The 13,949-nt window shown below is 42.7% G+C and overlaps 1 protein-coding gene across 6 annotated transcripts in view; it reads left to right on the top strand.

Moving 5' to 3' along the window:
- Positions 1 to 13,949, top strand: part of c5h10orf67 (chromosome 5 C10orf67 homolog) — a 309,052-nt gene that overhangs the window by 239,912 nt on the left and 55,191 nt on the right. For all 6 annotated transcript variants that reach the window (XM_043690454.1, XM_043690457.1, XM_043690459.1 and 3 more), the window contains 2 exons: positions 12,684 to 12,824; positions 13,407 to 13,498. In XM_043690454.1, the coding sequence (XP_043546389.1) occupies positions 12,684 to 12,824; positions 13,407 to 13,498 (233 nt within the window). The remainder of the gene's footprint in view (positions 1 to 12,683; positions 12,825 to 13,406; positions 13,499 to 13,949) is intronic.

Genomic DNA, 13,949 nt, shown 5'->3' with positions numbered 1-13,949 from the left:
CTTCACTATCCTATCTACCTGCGACTCCACTTTCAAGGAGCTATGAACCTGCACTCCAAGGTCTCTTTGTTCAGCAACACTCCCTAGGACCTTACCATTAAGTGTATAAGTCCTGCTAAGATTTGCTTTCTCAAAATGCAGCACCTCGCATTTATCTGAATTAAACTCCATCTGTCACTTCTCAGCCCATTGGCCCATCTGGTCAAGATCTTGTCGTAATCTGAGGTAACCCTCTTCGCTGTCCATCTGTTTGTTTTGAATGCTGTGTGAGTTCAGAAATAGGGACTTCAGATTTGTTCTTTTATGATTTTTGTAACTTCAAGTCATTCTGTTGAATTATGCTCAGGTTTGGAGTCTCTCTGTCTCTCTTCCTGTCACAGTTTATTTATCACTTCCCACATTAATACTTGTCTCTCCTGTCTTGTTCCTATTCTTCATCACATCTTCCCAAATTTGATCACTTGTCATTATTTTGTTTAAAATCCTCTGTACTTCTGTAATTGTATACCTTGCCAGAATACTGGCACCAACATTGTTAAGCTGTAGGCTGGCACACTGGTACAGATCCCACATTCCCCAGTACTAATGCGTATACCCCCATGAACATAGAACATAGAACATAGAAAAGTACAGCACAGAACAAGCCCTTTGGCCCACGATGATGTACCAAGGATTAATCCTAATGTAAAAGAAAATAACTTAACCTACGCACCCCTCAATTCACTGCTATTCATTTGCATATCCAGCAGTTGCTTACATGTCCCTAATGATTATGCTTCCACCACCACCGCTGGCAACACATTCCATGCATTCACAACTTTCTGTGTAAAGAACCTTCCTCTGACATCCCCTCTATACTTTTCTCCTAATATCTTAAAACCATGACCCCTCGTGCCAGTCAATCCTGCCCTGGGGAAAAATCTCTAGCTATTGACTCTATCCATTCCTATCATTATCTTATACACCTCGATCAGGTCACCTCTCTTCCTCCTTTTATCCAGAGAGAAAAGTCCAAGCTTAGTCAATCTCTCTTCATTAGACCAGCCCTCCAGTCCAGGCAGCATCCTGGTAAACCTTCTTTGCACCATCTCCAAAGCCTCTGTATCTTTCCTTAGCTGGGCGACCAGAACTGGACACAATATTCCAAGTGTGGTCTCACCAGGGATTTGTAGAGCTGCAGCAAAACCTCACGGCTCTTAAACCCGATCCCCCAGTCAATGAAAGCCAAAACACCATATACTTTCTTAACAACCCTATCCACTTGGGTGGCACTTTGAGGGATCTATGTACTTGCACACCCAGATCCCTCTGTTCCTCGACACTGCCAAGAATCCTGACCTCAATCCTATATTCAGCATTCGAGTTCAACCTTCCAAAATGCATCACTTTACATTCATCCAGGTTGAACTCCATCTGCCATTTCTCAGCCCAGCTCTGCATCCTGTCTATGTCACACTGTAGCCTGCAGTAGCCCTCTATACTATCAATGACACCTCCAACCTTTGTGTCATCTGCAAATTTATGAACCCACCCATCAACCTCCTCATCCAAGTCATTTATAAAAACTACAAAGACCAGGGGCCCAAGAACAGAGCCCTGCGGGACCCCATTCAACACTAACCTCCAGGCAGAATATTTTCCAACTACAACCACTCTCTGCCTTCTGTCAGCCAACCAATTCTGAATCCAAATAGCCAAATCTCCCCTTATCCCATACTTCCTGACTTTATGACTGAGCCTACCATGGGGAACCTTGTCAAATGCCTTGCTGGTCCATATACACCACATCCACTGCACGACCTTCGTCGACCTGTCTTGTCACCTCCTTGAAGAATTCAGTAAGATTTGTGAGGCATGACCTGCCCCTCACAAAGCCATGCTGACTGCCTTTAATCACGCTATGCTTTGCCAAATAGTCATTAGTCCTATTCCTCAGAATTCTTTTCAAAACTTTGCTGACCACAGACGTAAGACTGACTGTTCTATAATTGCCAGGGATTTCCCTATTACCCTTCTCGAAAAGAGAAACAACATTCGCCTCCTTCCAATCCTCCGGTATGACTCCCGTGGAGAGTGAGGAGGCAAAGATCTTCACCAGCAGCTTAGCAACCTCCTTTCTCCCTTCCCGGAGCAGCCTAGGATAAATCTGGTCTGACCCTGAGGACTTATCAATCTTAATGTTTGCCAAAATTTCCAGTACATCAACTTTATCAATCTTGATGTGGAAAAGCCTGTATCCAAGCTCCTCAAAATTCTCATTCACAACCAGGTCCCTTTCATTTAGTGAAAACCGAAGCAAAAAACTCATTCAGGCCCTCGCCTATCTGCTCAGACTCCACGCAAAAGTTCCCTATGCTATCCCTGATCGGCTCTACCTTCTCCCTGACCAATCTTTTATTCCTCACATATGAGTAAAATGCCTTTGAGTTCTCCCTAATCCTACTTGCCAAGTCTTTTTTGTGCCCCCTCCTGGCTCTCCTCAGTCCATTTCTGAGCTCCTTTCTAGCAAGCCTGTGATCCTCTAAAGCTGTGCTAGATCCTTGCTTCCTCCACCTTACGTAAACTGCCTTCTGTTCTCATCATCCAAGGTTCCTTAATCTTACCCCTTCTTACCTGTCTCAGCGAAACAAATTTATGCGTTACTCACAACAACTGCACCTTAAACAGTCTCCACATATCTGCTATGCCCTTTCTGTGGAACAATTGCTCCCAGTCTGTACTTCCCAACTCCTGTCTGATAGTGTCATAATTTCCTTTTCCCCAACTAACTATCTCCCCTCAGTAACTGCTCCTTTCCCTCTCCAAGGCTGTGGTAAATGTGAAGCAGTTGTGATCACTGTCACCAAAGTGTTCTCCCACCGCGAGGTCTGACACCTGTCCTGGCTCATTGCCGAGCACCAAATCCAAAATATCCTCTCCCCTCGTCGGTCTGTCTACATGCTGACTAAGGAAACTCTCCTGAACACACCTGACAAAAACAACTCCATCCAAACCATCTGCACTAAGGAGGTTCCAGTGCAACTGGTCTTTGAGCCACACATTAATTTCTCTAACATGTTTCTCTAAATTAACTATGCCAATTTACTTATGTCTCAAGTAATAAACCAGAGATCATTACTTTCCAGGATCTGCTCCTTAGTTTGAAGCCTAGCTCTTCACACTGTCTATGCAAAACTTCTTTCATGGTCCTATCTATATTGCAGTTACCCATATGAACCATGTCAACTAGATCCTCTCCAACTTTGATTCTGATGTCTGAAAACCTGGCACTAGTACAGCAATACAGCTTTCTACCTCTTGTTCTTTGTTGTGGAGTAGAGTTAATCCCCCTCACGACTATAGTCATCTACTATAACCACATTCCCTTTAGTTCCACCACTTCCCATAACAGAGTGCCATGATCATGTGAGTTCATCCATCTTGCAGCACTTCATTTAATTCTAACTCACTGAAAGATGCTTAAAACTGTTGAACAATTGCAAAGGCTAAGGCTCTTGTACTCCTACCATTTTGTTTCAGTCATGGGATGTGGGTGAGACTGGCTGGCCCATCCACTGTTTATTGTCCTTATTTATTGCCTATCTCTAATTGCCATTGAGAAGGTAGTGGTGAGCTTCCCTCTTGAACTGCTGCAGTCCACATGCTGTGGGTTGTGCCCCATAGTACCCTGAGGGAAGGTATTCCTAGATTTTGACCCAGCAGTTTTGAAAGAACGGCGATATATTTCCAAGTGAGGAATGGGAATGGTTTGGAGGGGAACTTCTGGTGTTTCTGCTGCCTTTGTTCTTCTCGATGGAATTGGTTATGGATTTTGGAGATGCTAACTAAGGACCGTTGATGAATTTCTGCAATACACTTTGCAGATAGTACACAATGCTGCTACTGACAAGTTGGGAGGGAATAGATGCTTGTAGATGTGGTGCCAAACAAGTGGGCTGCTTCGTCAAGGATTGTGTCAAGCTTCTTGAGTGTTTTTGGAGCTACACTTACCCAGGCAACTGGGAATTATTCCATCACACACCTGACTTGTACCTGGAAGATGGTGGACAGGCTTTAGGAAGTCAGGAGGTGACTTACTTGCCACAGTACCCCTAGCCTCTGATCTGCTCTTGGTGCCACTGTGTTTATGTGGCGAGTCCAGTAAAGTTTCTTGTTATTGGTTCCTTCTAGATATTGATAGTGGGCAATTCAGTGATGGTAACACCATTGATTGTCAAGGAGTGGTGATTAGATTGTCTCTTACTGGAGATGGTCATTGCCTAGAATTAATGTGGTGTGATTGTTACTTGCTAATTGTCAGCCCAGCCTAGATATTGTCCATATCTTGCTGCATTTGAACATGGGCTGCTTCATTATATGAGGAATCAAAAATGGTGTGAACATCGTGTAATCATTAGCACACATCCCCAGTTTTAATGAAGCAACTGAAAATGGATGGGCCTGGGACACGACGCTGTGGAAGTCCTGTACAGATGTCCTGGAGCTGAGATGACTGATATCCAACAACCACAACAATCTTCCTATGGGTCCAACCAGAGAGACTTTGTCCACTGCTTCCTATTGATTCCAGCTTTGCTAAGGCCTTTGATCCACACTTCATTGAATGTGGCCTTGATGTCAAGAGCTGTCACTCATCTCACTTCTGTAATTTTGCTGTTTAGTTAGTTTTTAAATCAAAGCTATAACCAAACTAGGAGCTGTGTGACCCTGGCAGAACCCAAACAGAATGACAGTGAGTAGGTTATTGCTGAGCAGGTGCTGCTTGATAACATTGTTGATGACACCTTCTATCACTTTACTGATGATTAAGGAGTGCTAATTGGCTGGGTTGGATTTGTCTTGCTTTTTGCGTACAGGACATATCAGGGTAATTTTCCACATTTTCGAGCAGCTGCCAGTGTTAGAAGAGCTTGGCTAGGGAAGGAGCAAGTTCTGGAGCACAATCCTTTAGTATTCTGGATGTAGGTTTGCTTGCTGAGGTTCATTTTCAGACATTTTGTCACCATACTCGGTAATGTCCTCAGTGAGCCTCTGGACAAAGCACTGCTGATGATTCCTGTTTTCTATTTATATGTTTGGGTTTCTTTGGGTTGGTGACGTCATTTCGTAAATTGGGGTCTTTAGTATTTTTTTCAGGTACCTTGGCCTTTGCAGTAATCAAACTGATTAAAGACTGGTATCTGTGATGCACTGGAACCACTGGAAGATGCCAAGATAGATCATCCGATCAGCACTTCTGGCACCTCTATTTCCTCCTAACTGCCTCACTCTAATGATATCTATCAATTCCTGACCACCAAACCGAAGAGAGGACCAATCCCAAGGGTGTGACTGCCACTTCAAGCAAGTTGTCAGTAGTGATTGTGCCAAGGTCAGATGGATGGACCTCATAGAATATGAGTTCTGTGATTTGGGCTGTTAATTTGGTCCAATCAGGAAGTCTTGGGTGACAGATATAATTAGGAGTTTCAGAGGTTCTGTTTACTCTGAGAGCTGGCACTGAGGGAGCTGGATCTGTGTCAAGAGCTCTCCACATGTAAATAAAGGGTGACTTGGTGATAGGATACTGGTCTCTGTGGAGATATTTCAGTGGTGACAAGTGAAAAGCATGCTCCTGAAGAAATTCACTTGCAACAGTCAACTTTGAGTTGCAGTAAGCATTTCTGGCATCATACCATTATTTGAGCAGCTAGACTTGTTCCATCCTGCCAACAAAGACCTGGACCCAGTATGTGGAAAGGATACATTATTTTTTCCAGGCAAATGACATTGGGACAGATGAAAAGCAATTAGTATTCTCCTGACAGCCTGTGGACCCTAACCTTCCCTGAGGCACCAGATACTAAAACCTTTCGTGAGTTGATGAATATAGTTAAGGAATATTGCAACCCCAAGCCTCTTCTAATTCTGAGATGCTATTGTTTTTACTCGGCAATTCAAGAATTCATGATGAGATTTTTGACTAGGTTAAGACGACTTGCAGAGACATGTGACTTTGGTTTAACCTTAATAAGATGCTGACAGACCATTTGGTAAGTGGAATCAATGATGTAACCATGCGAAAGCGCCTCTAGCTGAAGCCCAAATGGACTTCAAACAAGCACTATATCTGGCTTTATCATTGGAAAATGCAGCAAATGGAGCATATGAAGTGCAGGGTATTGTGATGGAAGTACACACCTTCATCAGTCCAACTTGATTGAAGGCAATTACATAGCCTCACTCAGGACATATCCTGAACAGAGGGACTCTAAGTCAGCCCACAACAAAACCCCAAAACAAAGCCAACCCTCGGCCAAACGGTTAAAATTTTCTTTGGGATGCAGGCTGGCAAGGCATTGTGGTTGCTGCTGGTATGTGGACTCAAGACAGCAAAAGAGTCCCACTGGACCTAAGTTCTGTATCCAGAATAGGCCGTATCCAGGAGAATGCACAACCTGTAAAATCCACCTATGTGTGGTTTGAAACAGTTGCATTACTTAGCAATGTCCAGATCAGAACCAATCAAAATAAACGCCTGGTTAAATGGTCACACAGTTCTAATGAAGTTCAATACCAGTTTGGCCATTTCAGTGATCGCAAACCAGTGTTTAACAAAATTTGCTCTGGACTCCCACCCTTAAGTTTGCGCAAGACTTTGGCTAAACTGAGAACCTATACCAGGGAACTGTTACAGATTAAGGGTACAACTTCAGTCCCAGACTCCAATGAGAAGCAACTAGTTCAGTTCCCACTGATTGTAGTAAAACGTTTGGGCCGAAGCTTGATGGGTCAAAATTAGTTGAGAGAGACTCACTTAGATTGGCCCAACATTTTTCAATTAGAAAATGGCTGCTTGAGTGAAGTCCCGGACATTTTTCAGGAAGGTCTCGGGACTATCAAAGAAGCCAAGGCTACTTTGTATGTTGACCAGGAGGCAATTCCATGACTCTGAAAGGCCTGTCCATGCCATTTACCTTATGTGCAAAAGTGTAGGCAGAAATCAGGAGTCTGGAAAGGAAGGAATCATCAAACAAATTCATTTTGTGTAATGGGCAGCACCAGTTGTACCATTTGTGAAGCCCAATGAGTTGGTTCGCCTTTGTGGGAATTTTAAACAAATTCGCAGCTGTATAAAGACCCATTCCATCACTTAGAGGATTTATGCACATGTACGAGACCGCCACTTGGAGTATCATCAGCCTGTGTAATTTTCCAGCAGACAATGGAGAACATTTTACAAGGTGCACCCCATTGCACCACTTATGTAGGTAACAGGAAAGACCAAAAAGGAACACTTAGAGAACTTGGACATAGTCTTTAGACATTTGTCCCAGGTTGGTATATGCTTTAAAAGGGAAAAATGTATGTTCCAGGCACCCCAAGTGACCATCTTGGGCTGTAGAATTGACAAGATCTGGATATACCTGTTGGAAGATAAAATGAGGGCAATCATGGTGGCTCAATGGTTAGCACTGCTGTCTCACAGCAAGGACCCAGGTTTGATTCCACCCTGTGATGATTGCCTGTGCAGCGTTTGCTCATTTTCCCTATGTCTGCGTGGATTTCCTCTGGGTATTCCAGTTTCCTCCCACAGACAAAGATGTGCAAATAGGTGGATTGGCCATGCTAAATTGCCCATGTGTCCAGGGATATGTAGGTTAGGTGGATTAGCCATGGGAAATGCATAGTTACAGAGATAGGGTCAGGGAATGGATCTGGGTGGAATACTCTTCAGAGGGTCAATGTGGACCTGTTGGGCCGATTGGCCTGTTTCTGCACTGTAGGAATTGTATTCTATTCAAAGGTGCCCTAGCTCCCACATGTGTCCAGGAGCTTAGGTCTTTCCTTCGGTGAAATATTGTGGAAAGTTCCTGCATAATCTGGCATCCATCCTGGCACCTTTGCATCAACTGTTAAAAAAAGGTCAGCCCTAGAGAATGTTGCATAGCCAAGCCACAGCTTTTGGGTAAGAGAAGAAACAGCTATCATCCTGGAAGGTGTTACTGCACAATAGTCCCAGTGAGACCTGGTATTGACATGCAATGCCTCCGTATGTGGCATCAGGGTGGTAGTACCTCTTATTTGGCCCAATGGAGAGGAATGCAAATAACCTCTACATCCAGGACTTTAGCTAATACAAAGCATACATTTGCCCAGATAGAGAAGGAAGGTTTGGCCGGCATACTTGGAGTCAGGAAATTCCACCAATACATTTACAGATGTGAATTTGTAATAATAACAGACCACAAACCCCTGCTAGTTCTACTTAAAGAGGACAAGGCAGTGCTGCACAAACCTTCAGGCCAAAATCAGTGGTGGGCTCTAATTCTAAGTGCATATAATTTTAAGTTGGAACACCATCTGATAGGCCAATTAGTATTGAGCCATGTCTCACTACAGTTACACCACTAGTGGTATTGCTACTAGAAGAGTCCTTTAAATTTTCTCGACACACTTCCAGTCACAGTTGACAATATCAGACTTTGGACACAGAAAGATCTGGTCCTGGCAATACTGATGATGGGAGAAACCAAAGAGCCATCACAGCCAGAATTGAAATCTTTTTGGACCTGGAGAGACCGTATTGAAGTAGAAGATGGCAAATTATTATGGAGAGCAAGAGTGATTGTCCTGAGCAAAGGTCGCCACCAGACATTGGTTGAATTCCACTAGGGTCATCCAGACGTTTCCAAAATGAATATGTTGGTGATAAGTTATGTCTGGTGGCCAGAACTGGATGCAGACATAGCTGCATTGTTGGGGCACTGCCCAGAGTGCCAACAAGGACAGAAATTACCACCAACAGGTCCCCCACAATCATGGAAGTGGCTGGGTAAATCTTGGATTCGATTACACATTGACGATGCAGGTCCTTTCATGAGCTCAGTGTTCTTAGTCATTGTGGCCAACCACTTGAAATAGCTGGACATGCACATTCATCATACATGGGGATGACAATAGAAAAACTGTGCACGTCTTGATGATAGAAAATCTGTGGCACGGTGGCTCAGTGGTTAGCACTGCTACTTCACAGTGTCAGGGACCTAGGTTCGATTCTCGGCTTGGCTGACTGCCTGTGTGGAGTTTGCACATTCTCCCCATCTGCGTGGGTTTCCTCCCACAATCCAAAGATATGCAGGTCAGGTGAATTAGCCATGCTAAATTGCCCAGTGTTAGCTGCATTAGTCAGGGGTAAATATGGGGTAGAGGAATGGGTCTGAGTGGGCTGCTGTTCAGAGGTCTGGTGTGGACTTGTTGGGCCGAAGGGCCTGTTTCGTACTGTAGGGAATTTAATCTTTTGCAATACACAGACTCCAGGAAGCATTGCTCACAGATAACTGACCATCATTTACTAACAGGGAATTTGTGTATTTCCTAAAGTCAAATGGGATTCAACATACAAGGATAAGTCCATGCCAAGCATTATCCAATGGTCTGGCACTAAAAGCAGTCCAAACTTTGACATCAGATTCAAAGAAGCAGCCTACAACTTCACGAGATACAAAACTGCCCTAGTTTCTATTTGATTACAAGTATCACCCCTCATGTAACTACAGGGACAACTCCAATAGAGTTACTAATGGGGAGAAGAATCCACACCAGGTTAAATCTGATCCTCCAGGACCTAGGGCAGGGACGGTGAAACAGTATCAGGAATACCAATGCCGGACACAACACTCCACTAAGCAGGAGAGACAGTTTACTTCAGGAGACAAAGTTTGGTGTGGGAACCATGGGAATGGGTCTGTATGGGTAAGAGGCATGGTCGATGCGAGGTCAGGTCGATTGATGTATAAAGTTTGGGTAGGTGTGACAGTCCAGAACAAGCACCACATGAAGCTACAAATTAGCAAATGGTGCAGGACCAAAACATGTCTGGCTCCCCGACTGTTTTGGAATCTGTGGGTTTTCCCTCTTCACCAAGCATTGAGAATACCTGAGAATCTGAGATGGGCACAGCAGATGTCATTGCCTCAATGCCTTTGCCACCTAAAGAGGAGAATTATTTCTTTCCAGGATGCTCCGGGCACATGAGGCAAGCTACTCTGCGTTAAATGCTGCTCATGTCAGAGGCAGAGTTGGAGGATCCTGACCCAGTGCTAAAATTCCCCAGGAGGAGCTACAAAAAAAAAAGAAGCAACCTATGTTATCAGACTCAGAAGGGGAGGGCTGTAGTGATCATGATGAGGTCCGTCAGGCGGACCTCTTAGATTATGAGTTCCATGATTGGGGTATTAATCTGGTCCATACAGGAAGCTATGGCTGACAGATATAAATAGGGATATCAGAGGTTCTGTTTACTCTGAGACCTGGCTCTGAGGGAGCTGGATCAATGTCAAGGATTCTCCATGTGTAAATAAAGGGTGTCTTGGTGACAGGATACCATGCTGTGTGGAGTCACTTTGATATCCAAGGAACTTTCTTCCTCCCTATGTCCAATAATCGGTGTAGTTCAGAGACTAAACTCCAATCCAAAGCTCCTTGAGTGACAGATATTTACTTGCAGATGCATTTACTTTGGATCACACCTGGATCCAGGAGTTCATGCATGCTACCAGCCTTAATACATCCCCTGTCCTCTCATCCTTAATATGTTTTAATTGACTACTTAATTATTCTATTCAATTTTTAATGTTATTTTTATATATTTTATTCACCTTACTATCAATGCCTATCCTCTTTTAAATCTTAGGAACAGAATATGCCTTACTTTGAGTCATCAAGGCATAGAGATGTACAGCACAGAAGCAGACCCTTCAATCCAACACGTCCATGCCAACTAGATATCCTAACCTAATCTAGTCCCATTTGCCAACACTTGGCCCATATCCCTCTAAACCCTTCCTGTTCATCTACCCATCCAGATGCCTTTTGAATGTTCTAATTGTACCAGCCTCCACCACTTCCTCTAGCAGCTCATTTCATACACATACCACCCTCTGTATGAAAATGTTGCCCCTTGGATCCCTTTTAAACTTTTCCCCTCTCACTCTAAACCTATGCCTTCTAATTCCGGACTCCCCCAACCCAGAGAAAAGATCTTGTAGATTTACGGTAAGGCTACATTTTAAAAACTATGCAGTTATCTGTTCCAATGCTGTGAGCCCTCCCAAGGTTCCTCCAAGGTCAACTGTGAATTTCGCTGTTTGTTTATTTTTCCTAGACACACTCTGATGTTCAGAGATATTTGAGCTCAAACAGCAAAGTCAGTAACCGTGCAGATTCACTGCTGTGTCAGACAACAGTGCAAGTTTCTTTCTCAGACCATGTGGTCGCTGCCTTTGCCTGTCTGCCTACTTTTTTAAAGTGCTATTGTTTTGATCTTTTGTCCCCCAAAGTTCCAAAACAATGCAACAAGAAATAAAACAGTAATTGCTGCTCCTGGAATTCGAGGAAATCACCTCCAACACCTAAAATTCCTCCAAAAAGGAATAGCTCTAACAGCCACAATTTTTCCCGTCCGACATCTTGGATTTATGAGATACTCAACCTTCTTCTCTTCTAGTTGAGTAGGAACCAGTTTGTACAGGATGAAACAAGTTAATAAAAAGCAAATGAGCACTTCTTTCTTTTTCCACCTAACTTCATCATTCTGTTCAAAGTCTCACTCAATACTAAGTCACAATAGAGATGCCTCTATTGATATTATCTGAAGATGAAGCAATAGCTGAGCCCTGGGTCCAGAAATAAAAACAGTTTAAGCTAGTTTCCTTAAGTAACTTGTGTCTCCATGCTTAAGCTTGAATGAAATTTAGAATTGAAGTAGTAAATTGCAGTTAAATGTGCAATATGAAATACAAGCAATATTATATTTTTAAAGGTGATAAAATTTTCCCTTACTCACCCAACTCTTAGCATTTAGTTCAAAGTTGTTATCTTAACAAGTGGAAGACCCATAATGAATGCAATGAAAGTGTTGATGACCTCCTGTATGCATTGGTAAGGTTATGCTAAATGCTAATATAATCTTTCCAGGTCTTGGAAGGACCCTCTGGTGAAGCATTTAAAAATACATTAGAAGTCCTTAGGCTGTGTTTCAAAAATATTCAAATGTCAAAATCTAAGTTGCCAGCTCACCGGTGTCAACAGGGACTTCTAAGGGATTCCCTTACCTTATTTGTTCTTACACAGATTGCATAGACGTTAGTAAGAATAATAACAGTAACAAGCAAAGACATCTGTCACAACGCAAAGCACTCAGATGGAGAATGTACAGATTTTATACCTGAAGTCTAAATCATGACATAATGAAACTGTTATAATTAGATTGAACAATCAAATTAAATTTACTGTGAGCAAATTTCCAAATAGAGTAATTGGCTTAGTTAATCAATTCTGAAAGAGTACAGAATACTTACACCACCCATTTTAAAATATAATTAATTATTTTTCCAAAGTTTGGAACTTCAAAACAAATTCTAGGCCTGGGAAAAACAGATAACAAATGTATGCAGACTTGGACAATTCAAACATCGACATTTTATCTGGCATTCACAATGAAATTCAGTGTGAGATAAAGGTCCTCTTTGCCTCTTATGCAAATGGAGAATTTCAACCCATATTTTCTATTGTGTAATATCAATTGGTTATTAAGTAATAGTAGCAATTTGTAAAATTTCTTGTCCTGCACTGATAACTAATTTTGTTTCATGCAGCTTCTAAATTCACAATATCACTGTTTATTCTTTCTTTTGATGCAGATGGAAGAGCAGGAGCGAACTGCTCAAGAGCTGGCTGTGTCCTTAAAAGAAAAGGAAACAGAATTAGCTCACCAGAGGAAACTCTCTGCTGCACAGAAGGAAACTGTCAAGGAGAAGGAAGTTTGTCCAGTGCCAGAACAGGTAATAGAGATATATTTTCTGTACATAGGGTTTGAGGAAAGCTGCTGTAGAAATACATGTGCACTATGTATAATAAAAATAAATGTTGAAGAATATTTTTGTCACAAAAGTAAGCAGAGAAAGTCTTCCCTTGAAATATAGATATCTTTATAAATCAGTAATAATACTCATGATTTAATGTGCAGTGCAGAAAGAGGCCATCAGGTCTATTGATTCTGCACCAACCCTCTGAAGAACACTCCTTCCAGACCCCACAATATCCTCATAGCCCTGCATTTGCCATGGCTAACCTATTTAAATTATACATCCCTGGACACTATGGGGAAATTTACCTCAGCCAATCCACCTAGCCTATACATCTTTGGACTGTGGGAAGAAACCGAAGTACCCAGTATAAACTCCAGACAGACAGTCACCAAAGCCTGGACTTGAACCTGTGTCCCTGGTGCTGTGAGATAATAGTGCTAAATATTGAGCTCTAAATGGTACTAATTTTTGAAAAGAAGTTCATGGATGCAGCTGGCAAGAATTTTGGATAGCCTTTTAGAAAACAATTGTTCTTCATTTTCATGTTTTTCACAGGTGGAAACTGAGCCTATGAGTAAAGACAAAGTCATTGAAGATCTTCAGAAACTCAAGAAGATAGAGAAAGAACAAAGAAAACTTAATGAGAGGTAGATAGTATGATATGTGCTGTAAGTGGCTAAGTAGCACAGTGTATTGAAGCTTCAGTATTAAATAAAAATTCAAAGTTTGTGCGAAGATTTGTAGCTCGGGTGCTCGTTGTTGTGGTTCTGTTCGCTGAGCTGGAAGTTTTTGTTGCAAACATTTCGTCCCCTGGCTAGGCAACATCATCAGTGCTTGGGAGCCTCCTGCGAAGCGCTTCTTTGATGTTTCCTCCGGTGTTTATAGTGGTCTGTCCCTGCCGCTTCCGGTTGTCAGTTTCAGCTGTCCGCTGTAGTGGTTGGTATATTGGGTCCAGGTCGATGTGTTTGTTGATGGAGTTTGTGGATGAATGCCATGCCTCTAGGAATTCCCTGGCTGTTCTCTGTCTGGCTTGCCCTATGATAGTAGTGTATAGGGGACAGACCACTATAAACACCGGAGGAAACAACAAAGAAGCGC

This window comes from Chiloscyllium plagiosum, chromosome 5 (genome assembly GCF_004010195.1).
Source record: "Chiloscyllium plagiosum isolate BGI_BamShark_2017 chromosome 5, ASM401019v2, whole genome shotgun sequence".
Classification (NCBI taxonomy): Eukaryota; Metazoa; Chordata; class Chondrichthyes; order Orectolobiformes; family Hemiscylliidae; genus Chiloscyllium; species Chiloscyllium plagiosum.
This window is presented reverse-complemented; position numbering and strand designations above follow the sequence as displayed.